This window comes from Salvelinus namaycush, unplaced genomic scaffold (genome assembly GCF_016432855.1).
Source record: "Salvelinus namaycush isolate Seneca unplaced genomic scaffold, SaNama_1.0 Scaffold123, whole genome shotgun sequence".
NCBI lineage: Eukaryota > Metazoa > Chordata > Actinopteri > Salmoniformes > Salmonidae > Salvelinus > Salvelinus namaycush.
The window spans coordinates 158,545-170,876 of NW_024057931.1; the positions used below are offsets into that span (position 1 = coordinate 158,545).

A 12,332-nucleotide genomic window follows, 5' to 3' on the forward strand; every position below is an offset into this window, starting at 1 on the left:
AGATTAGATTTCTATGATGTCATATAGAGTATAGAACCTGGACAACCCAACAGTGGCCTTGGAGGCCTTAGATTACTATGATGTCATATATAGAACCTGGACAAACCAACAGAGGCCTTAGATTACTATGATGTCATATATAGAACCTGGACAAACCAACAGAGGCCTTAGATTACTATGATGTCATGTGTATCAGAGGGAAGTCTTCTCTACAAGCCATGAAGCTACATGGATGATTCCAATGGGAGGTGAGTTCACGTCAGGTCAGAACTGACTGCTTTAATAAACTGTTTTAAACTAAATAGCTTTGACTATCCAGACAGACAAGGTGTTAGCCTATTCACCTTCTCAGCAAAATGCCTGGGAATGACAAGTGTGTTATTGTTAGTGTTTCCAGTACACAGCAGTTTGAAGATGTACAGCATGATCATGATAAAACATGACAGACACAAGAGACCGTGCTTGATGTCAGTGTTGATGGGTTGCTAAGACATTGTCTTCTAGCTGAGTTCTCTCTCAAACACACACACACACACACACACACACACACACACACACACACACACACACACACACACACACACACACACACACACACACACACACACACACACACACACACACAAGTATCTGTCTGAATTGAGAGTAGTTCAGAACACTGTCTCAGACTCCCAGCAGTGGGAGAAAGAGGCACACAGCAGAGAGGCACAGTTAAGACAGTTGAGATGAGTCCCAGGTCCCAGTCAGTCAGTCAGTCAGTCAGGTCCCTGTCAGTCAGTCAGTCAGTCAGTCAGGTCCCTATCAGTCAGTCAGTCAGTCAGGTCCCAGTCAGTAAGTCAGTCAGTCAGGTCCCAGTCAGTCAGGTCCCAGCCAGTCAGTCAGTCAGTCAGTCAGTCAGGTCCCAGTCAGTAAGTCAGTCAGTCAGGTCCCAGTCAGTCAGGTCCCAGCCAGTCAGTCAGTCAGTCAGTCAGGTCCCTGTCAGTCAGTCAGTCAGGTCCCAGTCAGTCAGTCAGTCAGTCAGTCAGGTCCCAGTCAGTCAGTCAGTCAGTCAGTCAGGTCCCAGTCAGTCAGTCAGTCAGTCAGGTCCCAGTCAGTCAGTCAGTCAGTCAGTCAGTCAGTCAGTCAGTCAGTCAGTCAGTCAGTCAGGTCCCAGTCAGTCAGTCAGTCAGTCAGGTCCCAGTCAGTCAGTCAGTCAGGTCCCAGTCAGGTCCCAGTCAGTCAGTCAGTCAGTCAGGTCCCAGTCAGTCAGTCAGTCAGGTCCCAGTCAGTCAGTCAGTCAGGTCCCAGTCAGGTCCCAGTCAGTCAGTCAGTCAGTCAGTCAGTCAGTCAGGTCCCAGTCAGGTCCCAGTCAGTCAGTCAGGTCCCAGTCAGGTCCCAGTCAGTCAGTCAGTCAGTCAGGTCCCAGTCAGTCAGTCAGTCAGGTCCCAGTCAGTCAGGTCCCAGTCAGTCAGTCAGGTCCCAGTCAGTCAGTCAGTCAGTCAGGTCCCAGTCAGTCAGTCAGTCAGTCAGTCAGTCAGTCAGTCAGTCAGGTCCCAGTCAGGTCCCAGTCAGGTCCCAGTCAGTCAGTCAGGTCCCAGTCAGTCAGTCAGTCAGGTCCCAGTCAGTCAGGTCCCAGTCAGTCAGTCAGGTCCCAGTCAGTCAGTCAGTCAGTCAGTCAGTCAGTCAGTCAGTCAGTCAGTCAGTCAGTCAGTCAGTCAGTCAGTCAGTCTGTCTGTCTGTCTGTCTGTCTGTCTGTGTCTGTCTCTGAGGGTTAGTCTGTCTGAGGGTTAGTCTGTCTGAGGGTCAGTCTGTCTGTCTGTCTGTCTGACTGAGGGTTAGTCTGTCTGTCTGTCTGTCTGTCTGTCTGTCTGTCTGTCTGTCTGTCTGTCTGTCTGTCTGTGGGTTAGTCTGCCTGTCTGTCTGTCTGAGGGTTAGTCTGTCTGAGGGTCAGTCAGTCAGTCAGTCAGTCAGTCAGTCAGTCAGTCAGTCAGTCAGTCAGTCAGTCTGTCTGTCGGAGGGTTAGTCTGTCTGTCTGAAGGTGAGTCTGAGTCATGCATGTGTTAGTGTGAGTCTGTGTGAGTGGACAGTGTTGACTGCACCTAGTCGACATGGTTAGATAATTCCGCAAGCCTAAGATTGAGACCCAAATGACACCCTATTCCTTATTTAGTGCACTAATTACGAGCAGAGGCCCTGGTCAAAAGTAGTGCACTAAATAGGAAATAGGGTGCTATTTGGGACTCAGCCTAAGAGAATGAAGAAACCATTGTCCAAGAGACCATCCATTTTGTCCTCAGCCTGTCTGGTTCTGCTGTCTCTGGCATGACGACACCTTAAGGAGCACAACCAGACAGGCATGTATCTACTCAATCTCCCAAAACGGGAAGTGAAAAGAGGCAAAAGACATTTAAAGGAGCACCACAAGCCCTGAACTTCACCACCCAGGTTTTTCAGCACACAGCCTTGACACCTGCCTGCTACAGCACTGACCTTTTTTCACCTCTTTCTCTCTGTCTCTTCTCATTGGTCACCAGTGCAGCCAATCCCAGCGGTGTTCAGGGTCAGGTGATGCCCATGGAGGAGTGGGACTGTAGCTCAGGATGTGGGGTGAGGGGGGAGCAGGGGAAGAGAGAGGACAGGCGGCTGGCGGGGGTGTGTGGTCTGGTTAACAGTGGTAACTCCTGCTACATGAACGCTGTGCTGCAGTGTCTCTTCTCCACTGTGCCGTTGGTGGAACACCTCCTCAGCTCACACAAACGCTCCCAGCTGGCCAAGTAAGACCCTGTCTGTCTGTCTGTCTGTCTGTCTTAGATTTTGTATAGTACTTTTTAACCAGGTACTCCAAGCACTTTACATTAGATGGGGGGAAACTTACATCCTCCAATGCCTCTCCTCCTCCTCCTCCCTCCCATGCCACTATTCTCCCTCCTCCTCTCCCTCTTCCCCCTCCTCCTCCCCTCTCCTCCTCCTCCCTCCCATGCCACTATTCTCCCTCCTCCTCCGTTCTCCTCCTCTTCCCCCTCCTCCTCCAGGCGTAACAGTCCTGTAGCGGGGGTGTTTGTGCACCTCCTCCAGGAGGTGTGGCAGGGTCAGGGGGGTACCAGCTTCACCTCCCCAGAGAAGGTGAGGGCCTTGGTCTCCTCCCTGCACCCCCAGTTCAACAACCAATCACAGCAGGACGCCCAGGAGCTACTCCTCCTCCTGCTCAACGCCCTGCATGACGACCTCAAGAATGTACACACACACACACACACACACACACACACACACACACACACACACACACACACACACACACACACACACACACACACACACACACACACACACACACAATCCTGCCACCACACGACTCCTTCCACACGGTCAAAGGCTCTGCCTCATTGTCTTTCTTGATTCCCTGCTCCTCAAAACCTATTGGATAGGGGATAAGTGTCTAGGGGATAAGTGTTAGGGGATAAGTGTTAGGGGATAAGTGTCTAGGGGATAGGGGATAAGTGTCCAGGGGATAAGTGTCAGGGGATAAGTGTCTAGGGGATAAGTGTCTAGGGGATAAGTGTCTAGGGGATAAGTGTCCAGGGGATAAGTGTCTAGGGGATAGGTGTCAGGGGATACGTGTCCAGGGGATAGGGGATAAGTGTCAGGGGATACGTGTCCAGGGGATAAGTGTCCAGGGGATAGGGGATAAGTGTCAGGGGATACGTGTCCAGGGGATAGGGGATAAGTGTCAGGGGATAAGTGTCTAGGGGATAGGGGATAAGTGTCAGGGGATACGTGTCCAGGGGATAAGTGTCAGGGGATAAGTGTCTAGGGGATGAGGGTCTAGGGGATAGGGGAAAGGTGTCTAGGGGATAAGTGTCTAGTGGATAGGGGATACGTATCTAGGGGATAAGTGTCTAGGCGATGGTGGATAAGTGTCTAGGGGATACGTGTCCAGGGGATAAGGGTCTAGGAGATAGGTGTCTAGGGGATAAGTGTCTAGTGGATAGGGGATACGTATCTAGGGGATAAGTGTCTAGGCGATGAGGGCTAGGGGCTGATTTGCTATTCAGACAGTGTGTTTCTCCTTTGTGTGTGTGTCTCTGTTTGTGTGTACATGTGTGTGTGTGTGTGTGTGTGTGTGTGTGTGTGTGTGTGTGTGTGTGTGTGTATACAGTACCAGTCAAAAGTTTGAACATACCTACTAATTCAAGGGTTTTTCTTTATTTTTACTATTTTCTACATTGTAGAATAATAGTGAAGACATCAAAACTATGAAATAACACATGGAATCACGTAGTAACCAAAAAAGTATTTTATATTTTATATTCTTCAAAGTAGCCATCCTTTGCCTTTATGACAGCTTTGTACACTCTTGGCATTCTCTCAACCAGTTTCATAAGGAATGCTTTTCCAACAGTCTTGAAGGAGTTCCCACATATGCAGAGCACTTGTTGGCTGCTATTCTTTCACTCTGCAGTCCAACTCATCCCAAACCATCTCAATTGGATTGAGGTCGGGGGATTGTAGAGGCCAGGTCATCTGATGCAGCACTCCATCACTCTCTTTCTTGGTCAAATAGCCCTTACACAGCCTGGAGGTGTGTTGGGTTATTGTCCTGTTGAAAAACAAATGATCCCACTAAGCGCAAACCAGATGGGATGGCGTATCGCTGCAGAATCCTGTGGTAGCCATGCTGGTTAAGTGTGCCTTGAATAAATCACAGACAGCATCACCAGCAAAGCACCCCCACACCACCTCCTCCATGCTTCACAGTGGGAACTACACATGCAGAGATTTCATCTGTTCACCTACTCTGCGTTTTTTTAGTCAATTTCTTCAACAAATGATCAGGTCTATATAATTATCAAACATACATTAGTAATGGAAAGGAAACACAGACTTTTTGTTTGAGTATTAAAATACTCGCAGTACAGTATAACAGTATAGGATAGTTCTCCCCAAGTTCTGCAAAATGTCTAAGACATCCTGTAACTCATATAGCCTCTCCCAGTCCTCCATGCGTGAGTTTCCCTGGCAACAACATTTTAATAAATCTAACCTCCCCTGACAGCAGGAACCATCTTATCAGCAAGTAAAAACCCAGAAGTGGGTTTGACCGAAACTTGACCTTTCATTACAAGTATAGGGTCATAACAAGGTGAACGAGTGAAAGCATCTTCTGTCAGGTGGCTGGTTTCATCAGGTCTGTGGCAGCCTTGTGTTCTCAGAGAACCAGATAACCACGCTGGGATCCAGACAGGAGGAGTCTGAACATAGACACCTTCTGATAGTGTCTGAAGGTCACAACACTCAAAAACAGGTTTTAACACAGAGGTCTCCCGAAGAGAATAGCTTATCATAACATCATTTATTAACCCTTTAAAAAGGTATAAGGCCTTGATTTAACCCTCTTCAGTTTCACAAAGACACGGCGGTTGGAATCAAAAATCTGAAATTTGGACTCATCAAACCAAAAGGACAGATTTCCACCGGTCTAATGTCTATTGCTTGTTTCTTGGTTCAAGCAAGTCTCTTCTTCTTATCGGTGTCCTTTAGTAGGGGTTTCTTTGCAGCAATTCAAATCAAATCAATTCGACCATGAAGGCCTGATTCTCGAATAAACTTATCCTCTGCAGCGGAGGTAACTCTGGGTCTTCCTTTCCTGTGGCAGTCCTCATGAGAGCCAATTAAATCATAGCACTTGATGGTTTTTGCAATTGCACTTGAAGAAACTTTCAAAGTTCTTAAGATGTTGACTGACCTTCATGTCTTAAATTAATGATGGACTCGTTTCTCTTTGCTTATTTGAGCTGTTCCTGCCATAATATGGACTTTGTCTTTTACCAAATAGGGCTATCTTCTGTATACCACCCCTACATTGTCACAACACAACTGATTGGCTCAAATGCATTGAGGAAAGAAATTCCACAACTGAACTTTTAACAAGACACACCTGTTAATTGAAATGCATTCCAGGTGACTACCTCATGAAGCTGGTTGAGAGAATGCCAAGAGTGTACAAAGCTGTCATCAAGGCAAAGGGTGGCTACTTTGAAAAATCTCAAATATATTTTTATTTGTTAAACACTTTTTTTGGTTACTACATGATTCCATATGTGTTATTTCATAGTTTTGATGTCTTCACTGTTATTCTACAATGTGTGTGTGCATGTATGATTCCCTTGCTACAGAAGGGGGAGAGGCGTCAGACACGTTCTTCCCAGCGGTTGTGTCTGGGCAGGAAGTCGCTCAGCTCGGCGCCAGCGGCGGGGGATTCTACGGTGGTGACACGTCTCTTCGAGGGACAACTCAGCTACCAGATGCTGTGTCTGCGCTGCGACGGACACTCTCACAGCAACCAGGTCTTCACCATCCTGTCTCTGCCTATACCACTTGACTCATACAAGTGCTCCCTACAGGTACAACTAACCACATACAGACTAAACACATACAGACTAAACACATACAGACTAAACAAATACAGACATACAGACTAAGCACATACAGACTAAACACATACAGACTAAACACATATAGACTAAACACATATAGACTAAACACATATAGACTAAACACATACAGACTAAACACATACAGACTAACCACATACAGACTAACCACATACAGACTAACCACATACAGACTAACCACATACAGACTAAACACATACAAACATACAGACTAAACACATACAGACTAAACACATACAAACATACAGACTAAACACACACAGACTAAACACATACAGACTAAACACATACAGACTAACCACATACAGACTAACCACATACAGACTAAACACATACAGACTAAACACATACAGACTAACCACATACAGACTAAACACATACAGACTAACCACATATAGACTAAACACATACAAACACACAGACTAAACACATACAGACTAACCACATACAGACTAAACACATACAGACTAAACACATACAGACTAACCACATACAGACTAACCACATACAGACATACAGACTAAACACATACAGACTAAACACATTCAGACTAAACACATAGACTAACCACATTCAGACTAAACACATACAGACATACAGACTAAACACATACAGACTAAACACATACAGACTAAACACATACAGACTAAACACATACAGACTAATCACATTCAGACTAAACACATAGACTAACCACATTCAGACTAAACACATACAGACATACAGACTAAACACACACAGACTAAACACATACAGACTAAACACATACAGACTAAACACATACAGACTAAACACATACAGACTAAACAAATACAGACATACAGACTAAGCACATACAGACTAAACAAATACAGACATACAGACTAAGCACATACAGACTAAACACATACAGACTAAACACATACAAACATACAGACTAAACACATACAGACTAAACACATACAGACCAACCACATTCAGACTAAACACATACAAACATACAGACTAAACACACACAGACTAAACACATTCAGACTAAACACATACAAACATACAGACTAAACACACACAGACTAAACACATACAGACTAAACACATACAGACTAAACACATATAGACTAAACACATATAGACTAAACACATATAGACTAAACACATACAGACTAAACACATACAGACTAAACACATACAGACTAACCACATACAGACTAACCACATACAGACTAACCACATACAGACTAAACACATACAAACATACAGACTAAACACATACAGACTAAACACATACAAACATACAGACTAAACACACACAGACTAAACACATACAGACTAAACACATACAGACTAACCACATACAGACTAACCACATACAGACTAAACACATACAGACTAAACACATACAGACTAACCACATACAGACTAAACACATACAGACTAACCACATATAGACTAAACACATACAAACACACAGACTAAACACATACAGACTAACCACATACAGACTAAACACATACAGACTAAACACATACAGACTAAACACATACAGACTAACCACATACAGACTAACCACATACAGACATACAGACTAAACACATACAGACTAAACACATTCAGACTAAACACATAGACTAACCACATTCAGACTAAACACATACAGACATACAGACTAAACACATACAGACTAAACACATACAGACTAAACACATACAGACTAAACACATACAGACTAATCACATTCAGACTAAACACATAGACTAACCACATTCAGACTAAACACATACAGACATACAGACTAAACACACACAGACTAAACACATACAGACTAAACACATACAGACTAAACACATACAGACTAAACACATACAGACTAAACAAATACAGACATACAGACTAAGCACATACAGACTAAACAAATACAGACATACAGACTAAGCACATACAGACTAAACACATACAGACTAAACACATACAAACATACAGACTAAACACATACAGACTAAACACATACAGACCAACCACATTCAGACTAAACACATACAAACATACAGACTAAACACACACAGACTAAACACATTCAGACTAAACACATACAAACATACAGACTAAACACACACAGACTAAACACATACAAACATACAGACTAAACACATACAGACTAATCACATACAGACTAAACACATACAAACACACTGACTAAACACACACAGACTAAACACACACAGACTAATCACATACAAACTAAACACATACAGACTAAACACATACAGACTAAACACATACAAACACACAGACTAAACACATACAGACTAAACAAATACAGACATACAGACTAAGCACATACAGACTAAACAAATACAGACATACAGACTAAGCACATACAGACATACAGACTAAGCACATACAGACTAAACAAATACAGACATACAGACTAAGCACATACAGACTAAACACATACAAACATACAGACTAGCCAGCAACCACACGTCTCTCTTCTCCCCCTCCTGTAGGACTGCCTGTCGCTGTTCTTCCAGCAGAGTACGTTGACGTGTGGAGATCAGAAGTTGTGTCCAGAGTGTGGAGTGAAGAGAGACACAGCTGTCCTCACCAGCATGGCCAAACCACCTGAGATACTGGTGCTGCACCTCAAACGGTGGGTAGCTGCCAACCCATCTCTCCCCACGCTAGATGGCCGTGCTAGAGTACAGAGCTATTGGTGCTAATGTAAAGGACGTCACGCTGCTTGCTTAGTGGGAAAGAGGGATACCTAGTCAGTTGTACAACTGAATGCATTCAACTGAAATGTGTCTTCCGCATTTAACCCAACCCCTCTGAATCAGAGAGGTGCGGGGGGGCTGCCATAATCAACATCCACGTCTTCGGCGCCCGAGGACCTGCCTGGCTCAGAACGACAGATTTTTACCTTGTAACCTCGGGGATTCGATCCAGCAACCTTTCGGTTACTGGCCCAACGCTCTAACCACTAGGCTACCTTTCGGTTACTGGCCCAACGCTCTAACCTCTAGGCTACCTTTCGGTTACTGGCCCAATGCTCTAACCACTAGGCTACCTTTCGGTTACTGGCCCAACGCTCTAACCTCTAGGCTACCTTTCGGTTACTGGCCCAACGCTCTAACCACTAGGCTACCTTTCGGTTACTGGCCCAACGCTCTAACCACTGGGCTACCTACTGGCTACTGGCCCAACGCTCTAACCACTAGGCTACCTTTCAGTTACTGGCCCAACGCTCTAACCACTAGGCTACCTTTCGGTTACTGGCCCAACGCTTTAACCACTAGGCTACCTTTCGGTTACTGGCCCAACGCTCTAACCACTAGGCTACCTTTCGGTTACTGGCCCAACGCTCGAACCACTAGGCTACCTTTCGGTTACTGGCCCAACGCTCTAACCACTAGGCTACCTGCCGCCCCCATAGTACAGCTTCCTCCTTATTCGGCTCATAGCGAGGCTCCAACCCAAGCTTTTTGCCTTGCTATCAGCACACGTGACCGTAACCCTAACTAGAGGTCCCTGTAACCCTAACTAGAGGTCCCTGTAACCCCTAACTAGAGGTCCATGTAACCCCTAACTAGAGGTCCCTGTAACCCCTAACTAGAGGTCCATGTAACCCCTAACTAGAGGTCCATGTAACCCCTAACTAGAGGTCCATGTAACCCCTAACTAGAGGTCCATGTAACCCCTAACTAGAGGTCCATGTAACCCCTAACTAGAGGTCCATGTAACCCCTAACTAGAGGTCCCTGTAACCCCTAACTAGAGGTCCCTGTAACCCCTAACTAGAGATCCATGTAACCCCTAACTAGAGATCCATGTAACCCCTAACTAGAGGTCCATGTAACCCCTAACTAGAGGTCCCTGTAACCCTAACTAGAGATCACTGTAACCCTAACTAGAGGTCCCTGTAACCCCTAACTAGAGGTCCCTGTAACCCCTAACTAGAGGTCCCTGTAACCCTAACTAGAGGTCCCTGTAACCCTAACTAGGTCAGTGTAACCCTAACTAGAGGTCCCTGTAACCCTAACTAGAGGTCAATGTAACCCTAACTAGAGGTCAATGTAACCCTAACTAGAGGTCCATGTAACCCCTAACTAGAGGTCCATGTAACCCCTAACTAGAGGTCCATGTAACCCCTAACTAGAGGTCCATGTAACCCTAACTAGAGGTCCATGTAACCCCTAACTAGAGGTCCATGTAACCCCTAACTAGAGGTCCATGTAACCCCTAACTAGAGGTCCATGTAACCCCTAACTAGAGGTCCATGTAACCCCTAACTAGAGGTCCATGTAACCCCTAACTAGAGGTCTATGCAACCCCTAACTAGAGGTCCATGTAACCCCTAACTAGAGGTCCATGTAACACTAACTAGAGGTCCATGTAACCCCTAACTAGAGGTCAATGTAACACTAACTAGAGGTCCATGTAACCCCTAACTAGAGGTCAATGTAACACTAACTAGAGGTCCATGTAACCCCTAACTAGAGGTCCATGTAACCCCTAACTAGAGGTCAATGTAACACTAACTAGAGGTCCATGTAACCCCTGACTAGAGGTCCATGTAACCCCTAACTAGAGGTCCATGTAACCCCTAACTAGAGGTCAATGTAACACTAACTAGAGGTCCATGTAACCCCTAACTAGAGGTCCATGTAACCCCTAACTAGAGGTCCATGTAACCCCTAACTAGAGGTCCATGTAACCCCTAACTAGAGGTCCATGTAACCCCTAACTAGAGGTCAATGACAGTAATAAGGTAACACCTCATTAGAAATCAGCTTCATCTCTGCTGCTGCTGTCATGCATCTCAATGAGACAAACCTGTAGAAATAACACAACCTGTGTGACATTACAGTTTTGGTTGCCATGGAAGTGAGAAGAGGAAGTTGAGGACCAACGTGTTGTTCTCATTGGACAGTTTAGACCTAACCCCCTTCCTGTCCAGCCCCTCAGCCAATCACACCAGCTACTCTCTCTACGCAGTGGTGGTGAGTTTCTGCACACACACACACACACACACACACACACACACACACACACACACACACACACACACACACACACACACACACACACACACACACACACACACACACACACACACACACACACACACACACACACACACACACACACTGAGGGGAGGACAGCTCATTATAATGACTGGAACGGAGCAAATAGAATGGCATCAAACTCATGGAAATGTGTATTTGATACCATTCCACCAATTTCACTCCAGCCATTACCACAATCTTGTCCTCCCCAGTTAATGAGCCACCAGCCTCCTGTGATACACCCACCCACACAGAAAGACACGCATGCACCTACACATGTGAACACATATACACACACCTGATGCTCCTGTCTGGAAAAACAGACAGCCAACCATGAACACATGAATCCATCGGTGTGTGTCTTCACCCCCCCGTCCAGAACCACACAGGAGACCTGGACATGGGTCACTACACGGCCCTGTGCCACAGTCCCCTGTCCAGCAGCTGGCACCACTTTGACGACACGGCCGTGAGCGAGGTCGAGGACTTCTTGGTGCAGTCTCCTAACACCTACATCCTGCTGTACAGCCGTCAGCCCTTCCACAGGCCCAACATACCCAGGATCTGACCCAGATCTGACCCACCATACCCTGGATCTGACCCACCACAGGCCCAACATACCCAGGATCTGACCCACCACAGACCCACCATACCCCGGATCTGACCCACCACAGGCCCAACATACCCCGGATCTGACCCACCACAGGCCCAACATACCCCGGATCTGACCCACCACAGACCCACCATACCCAGGATCTGACCCACCACAGGCCCAACATACCCCGGATCTGACCCACCACAGGCCCAACATACCCCGGATCTGACCCACCACAGACCCACCACACCCAGGATCTGAC

At 46.0% G+C, this 12,332-nt stretch overlaps 1 protein-coding gene across 1 annotated transcript; it reads left to right on the forward strand.

Annotated features, from left to right (window-relative positions):
• The first annotated feature begins 228 nt into the window (after window positions 1–228).
• LOC120036177 (putative ubiquitin carboxyl-terminal hydrolase 50) lies at window positions 229–12,043 on the forward strand. Its single transcript, XM_038982652.1, has 7 exons — window positions 229–248; window positions 2,514–2,753; window positions 3,012–3,213; window positions 6,153–6,380; window positions 8,918–9,060; window positions 11,277–11,409; window positions 11,855–12,043. Exons 1-7 carry the CDS (start codon window positions 229–231, stop codon window positions 12,041–12,043), a joined length of 1,155 nt encoding a protein of 384 aa, XP_038838580.1.
• The last annotated feature ends 289 nt before the right edge of the window (window positions 12,044–12,332 follow it).

Coding starts and splice junctions, on each gene's coding strand:
- LOC120036177 (XM_038982652.1), top strand. CDS start 229: ATGGATGATTCCAATGGGAG. Junction 2,754..3,011: donor AAACGCTCCCAGCTGGCCAA/GTAAGACCCTGT, acceptor CTCCTCCTCCAG/GCGTAACAGTCCTGTAGCGG. Junction 6,381..8,917: donor CATACAAGTGCTCCCTACAG/GTACAACTAACC, acceptor CCCCTCCTGTAG/GACTGCCTGTCGCTGTTCTT.